General features: G+C 34.9%; 1 protein-coding gene across 17 annotated transcripts in view; it reads right to left on the reverse strand.

The window, feature by feature from the left end:
- Window positions 1-13294, reverse strand: part of MYO9A (myosin IXA) — a 265178-nt gene that overhangs the window by 87773 nt on the left and 164111 nt on the right. For all 17 annotated transcript variants that reach the window (XM_019735965.2, XM_074328221.1, XM_074328215.1 and 14 more), the window contains 6 exons: window positions 6544-6666; window positions 6190-6270; window positions 4306-4416; window positions 2948-3070; window positions 1246-1395; window positions 136-449 (listed from right to left, as the gene is read on the reverse strand). In XM_019735965.2, coding sequence (XP_019591524.2) covers window positions 136-449; window positions 1246-1395; window positions 2948-3070; window positions 4306-4416; window positions 6190-6270; window positions 6544-6666 — 902 coding nt within the window. The remainder of the gene's footprint in view (window positions 1-135; window positions 450-1245; window positions 1396-2947; window positions 3071-4305; window positions 4417-6189; window positions 6271-6543; window positions 6667-13294) is intronic.

The following is a 13294-nucleotide window of genomic DNA, read 5'->3' on the forward strand; positions in this document are numbered from 1 at the left end:
GTGGGTTAAAATTGCTAGGAGTATCAGTTTAGTGGAGAAGACAAATTGTACATAAACCAATTCTAATATGTTAGAGCAGAGGTATAAACAACATACTTGGGAAGAAAAAGTAATTATTGTAACAACAAAGATTACCTTTGTCTTGCTCTGAATCCTCTACATATTGACTGCAAAAGGATAATTTTGTTTCTTTGCTCTTGATACCTCTTACTTTCCCTGTAGCTTTTCCATCTTGCCTGTATGCAGATGGCAGCCATGTGCCTCCGCCTACAGTGCTCCCGCCATCTCTGCTGAATGATGATGGCTGCAGTCCGCAGCTCCCAATACCGCTGCCTCTCTACGTGAGCACGCCAGGAAGCTTGGAGAAGAGTAGCTGCACTAGCTTTAACTAAAGCATCTTTCTGCACAGATGCATTTCTGACTTGCTTCTGGTAATTCCTCCAGAATTGCTGTGGGGAAGACAAAAGAATAGAAACTATTGTCATATCTTTTGCGACATTTTCACAGAAACAAGAAAAAAGAAATTTTCTTATAATTAGAAAGTAGCTAAACAGCTATTTTAAAAAGTTTTCTAGATATGCTCTGTTAAAACAACTATTTTAGATAATATAACCTTGATGAAGTTAATTACATTAATAGAACTTAAAATAATTTAAAAATTTTTGATGCTTTCATGCCCCACAAATTAATTTAAACATATTACATTACATTCTCATGCTACAATTTGCCAGTATTCTTGGGTTTAAGGTCAACATGTACACATTTCAAAGTTTAAGATATTAAAGATTTTCCTGTACAAATAGACACAGTCCTATGGAAAACAGCCATCATATAAACCAATGAGGGAGAAAATAAAACCAAATAAATGTGAAATAAGGTACCTATAATCCAAGATGAATACACAATAGCAATGTATGTATAGCTCTCAAATATCACTCAGAAAACTATTAAATAAAAATAACTGTCAATAAAAATTAGGTTCATAACTCCTTTGCCCCTAATCATAACTCATAAGCCATTATAACTATACATTCAATTTAATTTAAATTCAGCTCCATCAACAGTCTATTATTTCAGGCCCGGTAATCTGCCGGGTGCTATCAACATTTCAAAAATGAGTAGGACACATTCTCATCTCTGAGTAACTTTTATATTTTATTTGTTTCACCACAAAATAGTTCTGGTTACTAAAACAAAGGTCAAATAAACTAGCCAATCTCATGCAAGGCATCCCTTGCTCCCCACCTGGATAATAACGGACGCCTGTCTCAGGCGGAGGAAATGCTGCCTGCATAGCAGGCTCCGGAACCATCGCTGCAGCAGCACGATTCTGCGGAGCACCTCTTGGTGAAGCAGATCCTGTAGGTGCTGCCGTTCCTGCTCTTTCAGGAACACCTACCAGGACGAAGAAAGGTAAGGAATGTAGTTTAAGAAAATGTGAGAAATGTATTTCTCTGATAAGCTTTTTTAGACATGAACAAATACAGTGGCAGATGTGTAAAAGCAGTACCAATAAATATATCTACAGATTTATCCAAAGTAGTCATTCTCAAATTGGAAATGAGACATCAGACATAGAAGGGGAAATGAGACGGTAAGTATGAGTACAAATATCCCAGTGCCAGAGATTAAATCGATACATTATTCCCTTCCCTTGAGAAATTCACCACTATCATGAGTCAATGTGCTACTGGTAGCACATCATATTTTTCAAGGATGCTCGGGTGGGGGAATAAATTGAGAACCATAGATCTTAAAGTTTGATCACAACACGAATACACCAATAATAATTCTTTTTGAAACCGAGTATGCTTGTTGCTGCTCAGAGCTAGTAATCAGTTTACTTACTCCTTCGTTCTATTAAAAAAACTTTAGGGATTTACGGGGATACAAAGATAACTTAGGCATAGTCCTTTAGGAAACAGGATTTGCACTCACCTTTAAGAGCAGGTAGATATTAAAAACTGTATATATTTAATGTGATTATTTTAATGTATATGTACATTGTGAAATGATTACCACAATCAAACTAATTAATACATCCATCACCTCCCATTTTTGTCAAAAACAAGTTTTTTTTTTAAGAAGAGCACATAGATACTAGACACACAAATATGAAAACAATTAACTAATACAGGCATAAGACAACAGACCCCGCCTGAACAAAACCTGGAGTTGGAAATAATGATAAAGGCACATATGGGAGACAATCTTCATGATGAAAATATTAAATAGTGTAAAATCACAATATGGAGGTTCTTGAAAAAGAGAAAGATGTTTGAATTTAGTGAGGAGGTTATCGGGAGATTACTACTGAGTCAGAAGATAACATAAAGAAAGAAGTATATTAAGATGATTTTGATACGATGGGTGGAGTGAGTTAAATGGAATGACAAAAAGACTGGAACCAGATAAGGGATCTGTGTACTGTAAGAGAAATGTAAGTGAGAGCTAAAGAAATAGAATTAATATGGAAGCAATCAACAGAAGTGGAGAAAAGGGGAGAGATGTGAGAATCATTTGTGAGGGAAAACAAAAACAAAACAGAACTTTGTAAAAGAATTAAACTGAAGGGTAAGCCAAATAAGATTATGGTTTCCAGCCTAAGAAACTAGAAGGATAACAGAAAGAGTAGCTGACAAATTAAGGACAGTAGGGGAATCAGGATAAGGTGACTTTGGGCAAGGAGAGTTGGAGATTACAGTAGAACACTAGAGAGAGATGATTTTTAGGCAGCTAAAATTATAGGCAGAACTAGAAAATTGGCCAGAAGCTCTCTGATTAATATTGACTATGTAATTATTAAGAAAAACTTCTTGGCCTAATCATTTTCCTCATGACATCTGCTATACTATGTTTTTTTATAAAACATTCTCATAGGCTAAAATTGTCATTATTTAAACACAAAAATATACTCAATTTTAACAAGGGCTGGAAATATATTTACCATGGATTTTCCAACTTGGTAATTATCTGGATTAAGATTTATTTTCCTGAAGAAATTCTGGATGTTAAATTTGGATGGAATAATATTTCGAGGAAGAAGTACATGGAAGTGGCTCACAAAATCCTGAAAAATGAAAAGAAAATGTTATAAAATCACAAGATCCTAAACTTAGCTAACTGTCCTTATATTGATCCCTTTCTGATTCTTTTAAACAGGGCGAAACCAAGAAAGTACTTGTTAACTTAAAATATTACAAAAGGTTAATTTGTAAAGAGGGGGAGGGAGGCTGAGTTCTATATAGCATTATATTATCAAAAGGGAATGGAGGAGGAAAACAGGGCAGACACTAATAATAATCTCCCTTTTGAGAAAGCTGTATTAAACACCAAAGAAAAAGTTATTTAACTAGAATCAGAAATTTTCACAGAAAAAGAAGCAAAGTTGGCAGCTATACAGGGTGTAACTGAGAACGAAGCTTTTCCTCCTGGTAACAGCAAAAACTTGCTCAGCTGCTGAGAAGTTTCACTAGAATTTCCAGACCCACAGCAGCAGAAGCTGATGACAGTGACTAGGAGCCTTGCTGGCAGCTTCCTATGAAAGAAAATCCTGCTGAGAACCTTTAGCAAAAATCTAATGGAATCTTTTCTTTGGAACTAAACAGTCCTGATTGAACGATTTCAATTACTAGAATAATCAGTGTGAAGAACTGCTACGTTATGAATAAACTTAGTGTTAGTAAAACTCAGATCAAATGAGAATAGCCAAGTACTGGTTCTATTATAACAAAAGCTAATGAGATTGCTGCCATTCCATGGAAATGAGTTCTCTCAGCCTCTATAATTCTGTATACGGTGTTTCCCCAAAAACAAGACCTAGCCAGACAATCAACTCTAATGCGTCTTTTGGAGCAAAACTTAATATAAGACTCAGTCTTATTTTACTATAAGACCAGGTCTTATCTAACAAAATATAATATAAGACCGGGTTTTATATTAATTTTTGCTCCAAAAGACGCATTTGAGCTGATGGTCCGGCTAGTTCTTTTTTTTTTTTTAATTTATTTTTTAAATTAATTGGGGTGACAATTGTTAGTAAAATTACATAGATTTCAGGTGTACAATTCTGTATTACATCATCTATAAATCTCATTGTGTGTTCACCACCCAGAGTCAGTTCTCCTTCCATCACCATATATTTGATCCCCCTTACCCTTATTTTCAGGGGAACACAGTACAAAAGATGGAAGGGAAAGGAAGAATTAAGAGAAATAAACAAGTGAGCCCCCAATAAAAAATAAGCAAGACAGGAACAATTTACTTGATGTGCATAAATGTTTAAAGATCACTCAAAAGTATAACCTGGAAAGAGTATTTGCAGCTGTATCCTGACTGGCGAATTCGCACTGTCTCCAGCATCCCGGTGTATCGAAGCTGTCGAAGTACCAAGGCATCATTGAACCTCAATGGCAGCTAAAACAAAGCAAATAGAGAAACTTTAATCTAGAAGAATAGAGCTATTCTTAATGTTTGTCTTATAAGTATGGTTAACTTTTCAATATCTAGGAAGTGACTAAAAGTTGTGTGGTTAAGACATAGTAGAAGTGACAGGACACTCTTACTTCCCCAGCTAGTAGCTTCAGAAAAGTTTTGACTGCCTGACCTGAGCAAAAAAAGAGAAACGAAGCTGCCAGGCTTCTCTAGTCACAGTGGGAGAGGACCTTCAAAGCTCAAAAGGAATGTAGTTGCCCACAGAGGTAGCCACATTATAAAATATGTAACAATATTAGCCTACTTATATATAGTTAATAAGTGTCTGTATTGTTAATTAAGATTTTATCTACAATCTCACTCAGAAACCACCTGCCCCACTCTACCAGTTGCCTTGGTTAACTGAGAGCTGACAGATTCTTCTTCTAATGACTAGGACAAGGTTAAGAGTAGTTCATTTCCCTTTTTACTTTTTGCTAATGACACTGGTATGACACACTGAAAAACGAAAAATGACCTCACTGTGTAGGTAGACAAGATGGGGGACCAGCCAACAGGAGATCCACTCCTTAGCAGGCACAATACCCTGTCACTCCTCGGGCCTCAGTAGGCATGCTTTCAGACAGTCAAAAGATGTATGCAGAGCTTCTGCTACTTCTCCCTATCCTCTAAATACTATCTTTAATAATCCCTAAGGCAATCCCAAACATTTTCTTGCAGACAGATGGGGCATACCAGATGTCAAGGAAAAAATATCAGATGGGCAACTTATGTTAAATAATAATAGTAGTTAACATTTATTTAGTATTTATTCTGTACCCTGAAATACTTCATTAATTGAACTCTGCACAGCAAGGTCTCAATTAAAAATAGAGACTCAAACTTCTATTTAACTGTAAATTAAATGGTTCCCTTTTTAGTCACTGTAAAAGGACAGCTAACATTTACTAACCACTTAGCATGGGCCAGGAACATTCTAAGTTACAGGTATTGACTCATATATACTCACAAAACACTATGAGGTTGGTCCTATAATTACAGTATATTCTTACATGGATGAAAATATTTAAGCACAGAAAGGTTAACTTGTTTAAGGTCACAAAGCTTGTAAGTAGCAGAGTTGCGGACTGCTTCTTAACATGTTGCGTACGGATCACGAGAATCTTCACGAGGGATTTAAACCCCGCCGTACGCAATGTGTTAAGAAGTAAGAAAGCTGAACCTGAAAATTCCTACCACATTTTAGCTGTTCAGGCTGGGAACTAATTTCTCCTATGATGAACATAAAGAAAGATGACGAATGTTCACACTTATTAGATGTATTTGCAAAGCTCTAATTAGGGGAACTGCCATGAAAAACAGGAAGGAGTCAAGGCTGTCCACAGTACCTGCCCTATTTTATAGAGACAAGAATCTCTAAACATGAAAAATGCCAAACAAGTTCTTTAAAAGTGACAGTTTATATCCAAACAAGAGAGATTAATCTTGGGATAACAAAACTTGCATAAAACTTTTTTATGATGCAATTTCAAGAGGTATTTGCTTCTCAAATTCTAGGAAATGCTAAGTCAACACCATATAAATACCTCACAGGCAGGTAATTGTAAAAATTACAAAGATAGCCATAGAAAATAGAGAACGTGGTTTTCCTTACAAAGATTATAGATAGCTCTCCGGGTCCATTTAATCTCCTTAGAATTTAAAGCTGTTTGAGGTAAGCTCAGCTAGGAGTGCTCATTTACAGGACGTCTTTACCTTTTCGGCGTTAGAGCGAATGCATTTGACAAAATATGGTTCTGCCTGACCAAGTGTCTCCATCAGCTTGTTTAAGGAGGCCTGCAATACAAAGCAATATAATCAACACTTTCTTCCCTTCCTAACTGGCAATCAGTGGTTTATAAGTATAAACAATAATGTTGGCAAAATATGCAAAACAAGTAGTATACACAGAAATCGGTTTATTTCTGAAAAGCAAAATGACCATTTCAGCATGGCTTTTTAGTCACATGATTCATATGCCATTCAGGTATCTTGCAGATCACTTTGGCCTTTCAATGCTCATCTGAACCAAACAGATTCCTCTTTGTTAAAAGTAAAATAGGAAATAACCTGAAACTGGGCACTGATGCTGGGAGGTTTCTTCTTCTTGTGCAAATGAAGAAGAGACTTGGTAATACGATCCTGGAGGGTCAGTCTTGTCAGGTGCTTTAAAGAATTTACCTCTAGCAAGTGCTGAAAAAAAAGAGTGAAAAATCAAATTCTTCACATAAATTAATCTAAAAACAGGAAAAACAAAATTATAAGCCAGTTTTCATCATTTCCTGTGCAATGACTATGGTGAATATGGGAGACTGATATTCAAGATCTATTCTACCTTCCTCCCACTTTCTTGCACATGCTTTCCAGTGAAAAAGAAACTACTTTTTCTAAATTCTCTTGCATCTCGGGTTCTGAAAGCGATTTCAGTTAAATTCCCACACGTGAAACTGGGAAGGTATAATGAGGCAGAGGCTTCTGTTTCTGCTGGCAAACATGTACACAAAAGAATTTCCGTTTTCTGTCCAGGCACCACTTCTGTGAGTGCTGCGAGGCAGGGTGCTGGGTATCTGCACTGTCACTGCAACTGCAGTGAGGCACCTGTGCCCTGGAGCCAGCAGTTGTGGCAGCTTCTTCCTGGTGCCTGCATCACAGTGCAGGTGGATACACCTGGAAACAGCAGCTACAAGGGCAGCTTCCTGATTTCCCAGTTTTCTGATTACAGCTTAGGGTAGTTCTGCACTGTTGTTTTAATACTCTGAAACTATAATGATTTTGTAAGCTCTTCTTTGAATTAAGTTCCTATTTACTTAAAAATATCTCCAGTGATTATGTTGTCGGCAACTGAATCCTGACTCATAGACAATAAATTAAATTCAATCCCAGAGCTTTATCAAGTATGGCACAAACATGTACACAGAAAAAGAAAATATAGACCCTATCAACCCTCATCCTGATGTACTAATTATTAATCTTAAAAATAAGATTGGAGTTACATATAAAGCAACTAAGAATATAAAATATTAGTAAGGTACTGGGGAGCTTATTTTAGCCAATGGAAACGTTTTAAACCATCCTACATTTACAGCAGTGAGTTTGTCAATGAAAAGAATTTATACAGATGTACAAGTATATATTATTCAAAAGGTAGTAAAAGTTTTATTGTATGAGAAGCACAAGACTGAGTTAAAAGCATGACAAATGTAAATCTAAAAAATAATTAACTTTAACAATATAAACATTAAAAAATAAATACTTGCAAGTAGCAATGAGTACAATACATATTTAAACAAGTGCAAATAAGAAAAAAATGTTTCTTTCTAACAATGTTAAAGACTTGTTATCTGTATATAAGAACTGTAAGAAATCCTTAAAAAATACATCCCAAATATATGAGAAGACCTAAATATGCAATTCTCAAATAAAGTATAAATGTCAAATAACATGACAATCACTCAATCTCACTTGTAGCAAAGAAACATACATTTTCTTCTGAATAGATTTTCTGCACATCAGACAGGCAAACATAACAGAAACTGACAAAACCCCTTGTTCATGAGGGTGTGGTGAAATAGGCTGATTTATGCACTGTTCTTAGGAATGCAAATCAGTATAACCTTCCAGATAAGCAATGTCACTCTGAGGTATTTATTTAAGGAGACTGTCAAACAAGATCTGAATGTTATTTTTGACAATGTACTGTAAAAAATAATGAAAAATTATAAACAGATATGGAATTCTTTTCATAAAGTATGCTTTATCCACACAACTTAATACTATACAGCTCATAAAAGCACTGTAAACCTACATTTACTGACAATGAAAAACATTTGCAAATACTGTTGACAAAAAAAAAGCCATGTAAAATGATTTTAGACATATATATATATATATATATATATATATATATACACACACACACACACACATACATACATATATATACATATATATACATAAAATGTGTGTATTATGTGTTGATTTTTGAAGGGTTTTTATTTTATTTTTATTAGCATTTTTGAATTCTCACAAGATTCACTGTGTATTAAGAAAAAAATAATTTTACATACCAGTCAAGACTCAATTAGAATAATTTTATACTTTATCCATAAGTAAGAACAAAATAGCACTGAAGCCTATAATAATTTTTACCCCAAACATTTAAGATACTTCTGAGAAAAAGACATTGGAAATAATGGTTTCATTTTATAAACCACACCTAAAGTGATAGTAAAATTACTAAACATTCGTCACTATGTGAAAAAGCAACATATGGACTGTGGAATGTATAAATAACTCTTTTTAAAAAGTCCTTGCTTTCAATGAGTTTAACTGGTAAAGTATTAAAAAAGAAAAAACACATGTATTATTACTTAAAGGTCTAATGATTTCATTTGCTTGGAATATGCTATAGCCAAAGTTCACTTGGCTTGATTTTTCTTTGGCATTCAACTTCTACCGTAAATGCCCAAACTTAACTAAGTTTTCACTTAAATACTCAAAAAGTAGCCCATCTCTAAATCAACATGTCATTTCACTTTCCTCTTTGTGCATAATGTCAGCTAACTATCTTCTCATTTATTTGCTTATTTGCATTTTTTTCCTCTGGAAGATAAAATATGAGAAAGCAAGGACTGTGACTAGATTGTCCATCCCTGTACCCCAAGGCCTAAAACAATTTCTGGTATAGAGTAGGTATACAATAAATAGTTTTGATGAATGAATGGTTAGCAACTAATGATTTCTGAGTAATGTTTCCTCAGCAACTGGAGACCAGACTTCTGCCAAGAAAACCACCATGATCAGATGAATGAACATATATTCAGAGTGATTACTACAGATCACGCTCTGTTCTAAGTGCTACGAACATACTACATTCAAGTATAGGAAAACCAACTACAGGGACACTAAAAAATTAATGCTGACTCGAGAGTTATTAAGATTTGTAAGAAGATAAAATAGAGCAAGTGCAAAAAGAGAAGACCAGGCAGAACAGAACAATGTGGAAGACAGGAAGCTAAGGGGGCAAGAGAGAGATGAATCCAATTAGGTGACAGCTGTTAACAGCCCAGCATGATCTGACAAAAAACAAGAACTGGAATGAGGACCAGAGATCTAGCGGGAAAGGGATATAAAGTTAATTTCTTTCTTAGGTCTTCTGTTCATTATCTGCTTTGTTCCTTTCTTAATCCCATCTTCATTGTTCAAGCTTAATTAATCAGTCCATTCTTTTTAAAAACAATTATTTATGGATTGTTTGCAAGGTGCTATAGAAACAAAGATTGAGAAGATACCGCTCAAGCATTATTTACAATAGCCAATATATGGAAGCAACCAAAGTGTCTATCAATAGATGATTAGATAAAGAAGAATTGGTACATACATACAATGGAATAATACTTGGCCATAAAGAAGAATGAAATCTTGCCATTTGTGACAACATGGATGAACCTGGAGGATATTATTCTAAGTGAAATAAGTCATACAGAGAAAGGCAAATACCATATGATTTCACTTATATGTGGAATCTAAAAAACAAAATAAATGAACAAACAAAACAGAAAGTCTCATAGATACAGAGAAACATTTTGATGGCTGCCAGGTGGGAGGATGGGTGGGCGAATGGGTAAAAAAAAGAGGAGGGGCGGGAGAGGGATTCAAATGTACAAATTGCCAGTTACAAAAACCAGTCATGGGGATGTAAAGTACAGCAGGGAATATAGTCAATAATATGGTAATAACTATGTATGGTATCAGATGAGTGTAAGAATTATGGGGGTGATCATTTTTTAAGTATATAAATGTATAATCACCATGTTGCACACCTGAAACTAACACAATATTATATGTTGAGTGTAACTGAAAAATTTTTTTTTTAAATTATCAAAACAAAGAAGAAGATACTGCTCATGTTGTTAAAGAGGACTGAAATTAACTTCCAGTCTTGAACTTGAGTGACTAAAAATTTAGTAGGGGAGGGCGGATAGGTGGCTCAGTTGGTTACAGCGTGAGCTCTGGGCAACAGGGTTGCTGGTTCAATTCCCACATGGGCCAGCAGGCTGCGCCCTCCACAACTAGAATGAAGACAAGGAGCTGCCACTGATCTGCCACTGAGCTCCCGGGCAGCTGGACGGCTCAGTTGGTTGGAGCCCGTGCTCTCAACCACAAGGTTGCCGGTTCTACTCCTGCAAGGGATGGTGGGCTGCACCCCCTGCAACTAAGACTGAACAACAGCAACTGGACTTGGAGCTGAGCTGCGCCCTCCACAACTAAGATTGAAAGGACAACAACTTGACTTGGAACAGATGGGTCCTGAGAAAAACACACTGTTCCCCAATAAAGTCCTGGAAATACACACTGTTTCCCAATAAAATCCTGTTCCCCTTCCCCAATAAAATCTTTTCTAAAAAATGTCTCATTAAAAAAACATTAGGGGAATGATACACTAAAATAAATCACTTTGGGCATCAAGTATGAGAGGTGAGCAGGGTGTCATGGCAGAAATATACAACTTCCAGTAAAAGACTGGAAATTAAAAGAATTAAAAGATAGGTTATGTTAGAAAAGTAGATTTAATAGAAGTGACCGTTTCAAGGTATGAGAGGGAATAATTCTAAGAGAAAAGGGAAAGTACCATCAAAAGAGAACTGTATTAACAGAGGGCCAAGGGCTTTGAAGGTTGTATTTGTTAAATATTTGCTCATATTTAATTATTCAGCATTGTAATAAAAATAAAGCATTCTAAATCCTACCTATATCAATAAACTGAGGTCCTAGAGGAGCCCTGAATACAGGTGACTGAATCTTATTGTGGGTAGCTATAAAAGTGAATGGATGCGTGCCACAATGCTTCATACAGCAAGATATGAAAGAGGCTGCAGGTATAACCAAAGAGAAAAGAAAAAAAGAAGAAAAAAAAAAAGCTCTGGTTATCGACACTTCTGTTGCTTCTTGCCAAATCATATAGGAAACTAACTTAATGCAACAGAAATATGTTGTTCAGCAAATGAGCTCAGTCAGTGAGGATATAAGAACCGCCACTTTAAATTTTAGTAATAATACTTTTCTTGGCTTGGTCTGAAATGGACTGAACCATCAAAACACTTATTAACTATAATTAGAAAAAAATGTGGCACATTTAAATAAGTAGGAAAATAAGATAAATAGTAAGGTTACTAAACAAAGCACATAATCAGCATATATGTATCTATACAGGTAAGCCACAAATTCAGTTCTAAACCTTCTGATAGCAAATATGAAAAAAATTACTTCCTATTTACTGTCAACCATGCAGGTACCAAACACATATCTATAATTAGATTCTCACATCTATTATCCCCGCATTACAGAAGAGGAGACAAAAGTTAAGACAACTTAGAGAGCTTACTCCAAAAATCACAGAGCAAGTAAAAGATCCCTAATTTGAATGTAGGTCAGTGACTCCCAAGTCTATACTTTCATAGCCTATAATGCTCCTCTAATATTAAATGCACGTATTTGAATCTACAAAAAACACTAAAATAAACAAAAACTAGCTACATTCAACTTAAAAAGAAAGAGAAATAGATGGGATTCCTGTCATTAATGACTGAATGGAATTAATTACTTCAGAGGTATCCAACATATTCATGTTGGCTGTCATAGAAAGTTTAAGAAGTTATCCACTTGAGAGTGAAAGGAACAGTGCAAATCCCAGGCATGGCATTCAAAATACTGAAAGACTGTAAGAGAGTGAAGCAAAAAGAAAAACAAATGAACAGGTAAAGATGTTTGATAGCAAATGTGGTGCCCTCCCTTTTTTCCTGCATAAAATCTGTTCATGATAGGAACATCATTACAAGCCATATACATGAATTTCTTTTGTTTTGCAGTTTAAAACAATATTTAGCACTACCAGAAACCACATCAGCAGTACATCAAATTTTCTTTGGAAACCTAAGGTAACTTAGGTAGAAGGAATAATAAAGATAGATTCATTTTCTTGTTTCTTAAACTAGAAAATTGCAAGAATAAATAGCTCTTTTTCAGTTCTTTCAAAATTTTGGAATTACATTCATTTACAAGGTTACAAATGACACAGTTTCTTCCTTAGGAGGGTACAAGAGAAGGAAACACTCAGTAAGATTTTTCTTTCTTTAGTAAATTCAATAAATATTTTTGGAAAGCCTTCTCTGCGTTAACAATGTATATCAGAGTAGGCTAATCACAGGGGCCAAATCCTGCCCACTGTTTTTATACAGTTTATTTATATGGTTGAAAAAAATAAAATCAAAATAGTAATGGCATGAGAAAAATTATATAAAATTCAAACTTCAGTGTCCATAAATAAAGTTTTATTGGAATACAGTCACATTCATTCAATTACATATTGTCTATAGTTCCATTTGTGCTACAACAGCAGAGCTAGTCAGTTACAACAGAGACCATAAGCCTGCAAGAATATCTGGACCTTTATAGAAAAACTTGGCTAACTATTGCTAATGATGATGAGCATTAGCTAAGCACTAATAAGAAATTATCTTAAAATCAGGTAAATTTCAGAATTTGATCTTAACCTGACCCAAGAAGAAATTCAAAAATCTCATGTAAAGAAGCAATTACTCAACAAAAATTTACATTTAGATTCAGAAGCTTTTAAACACTAGAAAATGGGATATATCACAAATAAATATCTACCTGAACCATTAAGCTTGGCCATTTTATAACATCCAGTCTTATTTCTAAAATAGATTTAAGTGAATGTACACAATCCCTATTTGGGGCATAAATAAGGTATTTCTTGTTATAGATTTATAAAGATTGTTTGCATGAGTAAAAAAAATAA

This window comes from Rhinolophus sinicus, linkage group LG03 (assembly GCF_036562045.2).
Source record: "Rhinolophus sinicus isolate RSC01 linkage group LG03, ASM3656204v1, whole genome shotgun sequence".
NCBI classification, from domain to species: domain Eukaryota; kingdom Metazoa; phylum Chordata; class Mammalia; order Chiroptera; family Rhinolophidae; genus Rhinolophus; species Rhinolophus sinicus.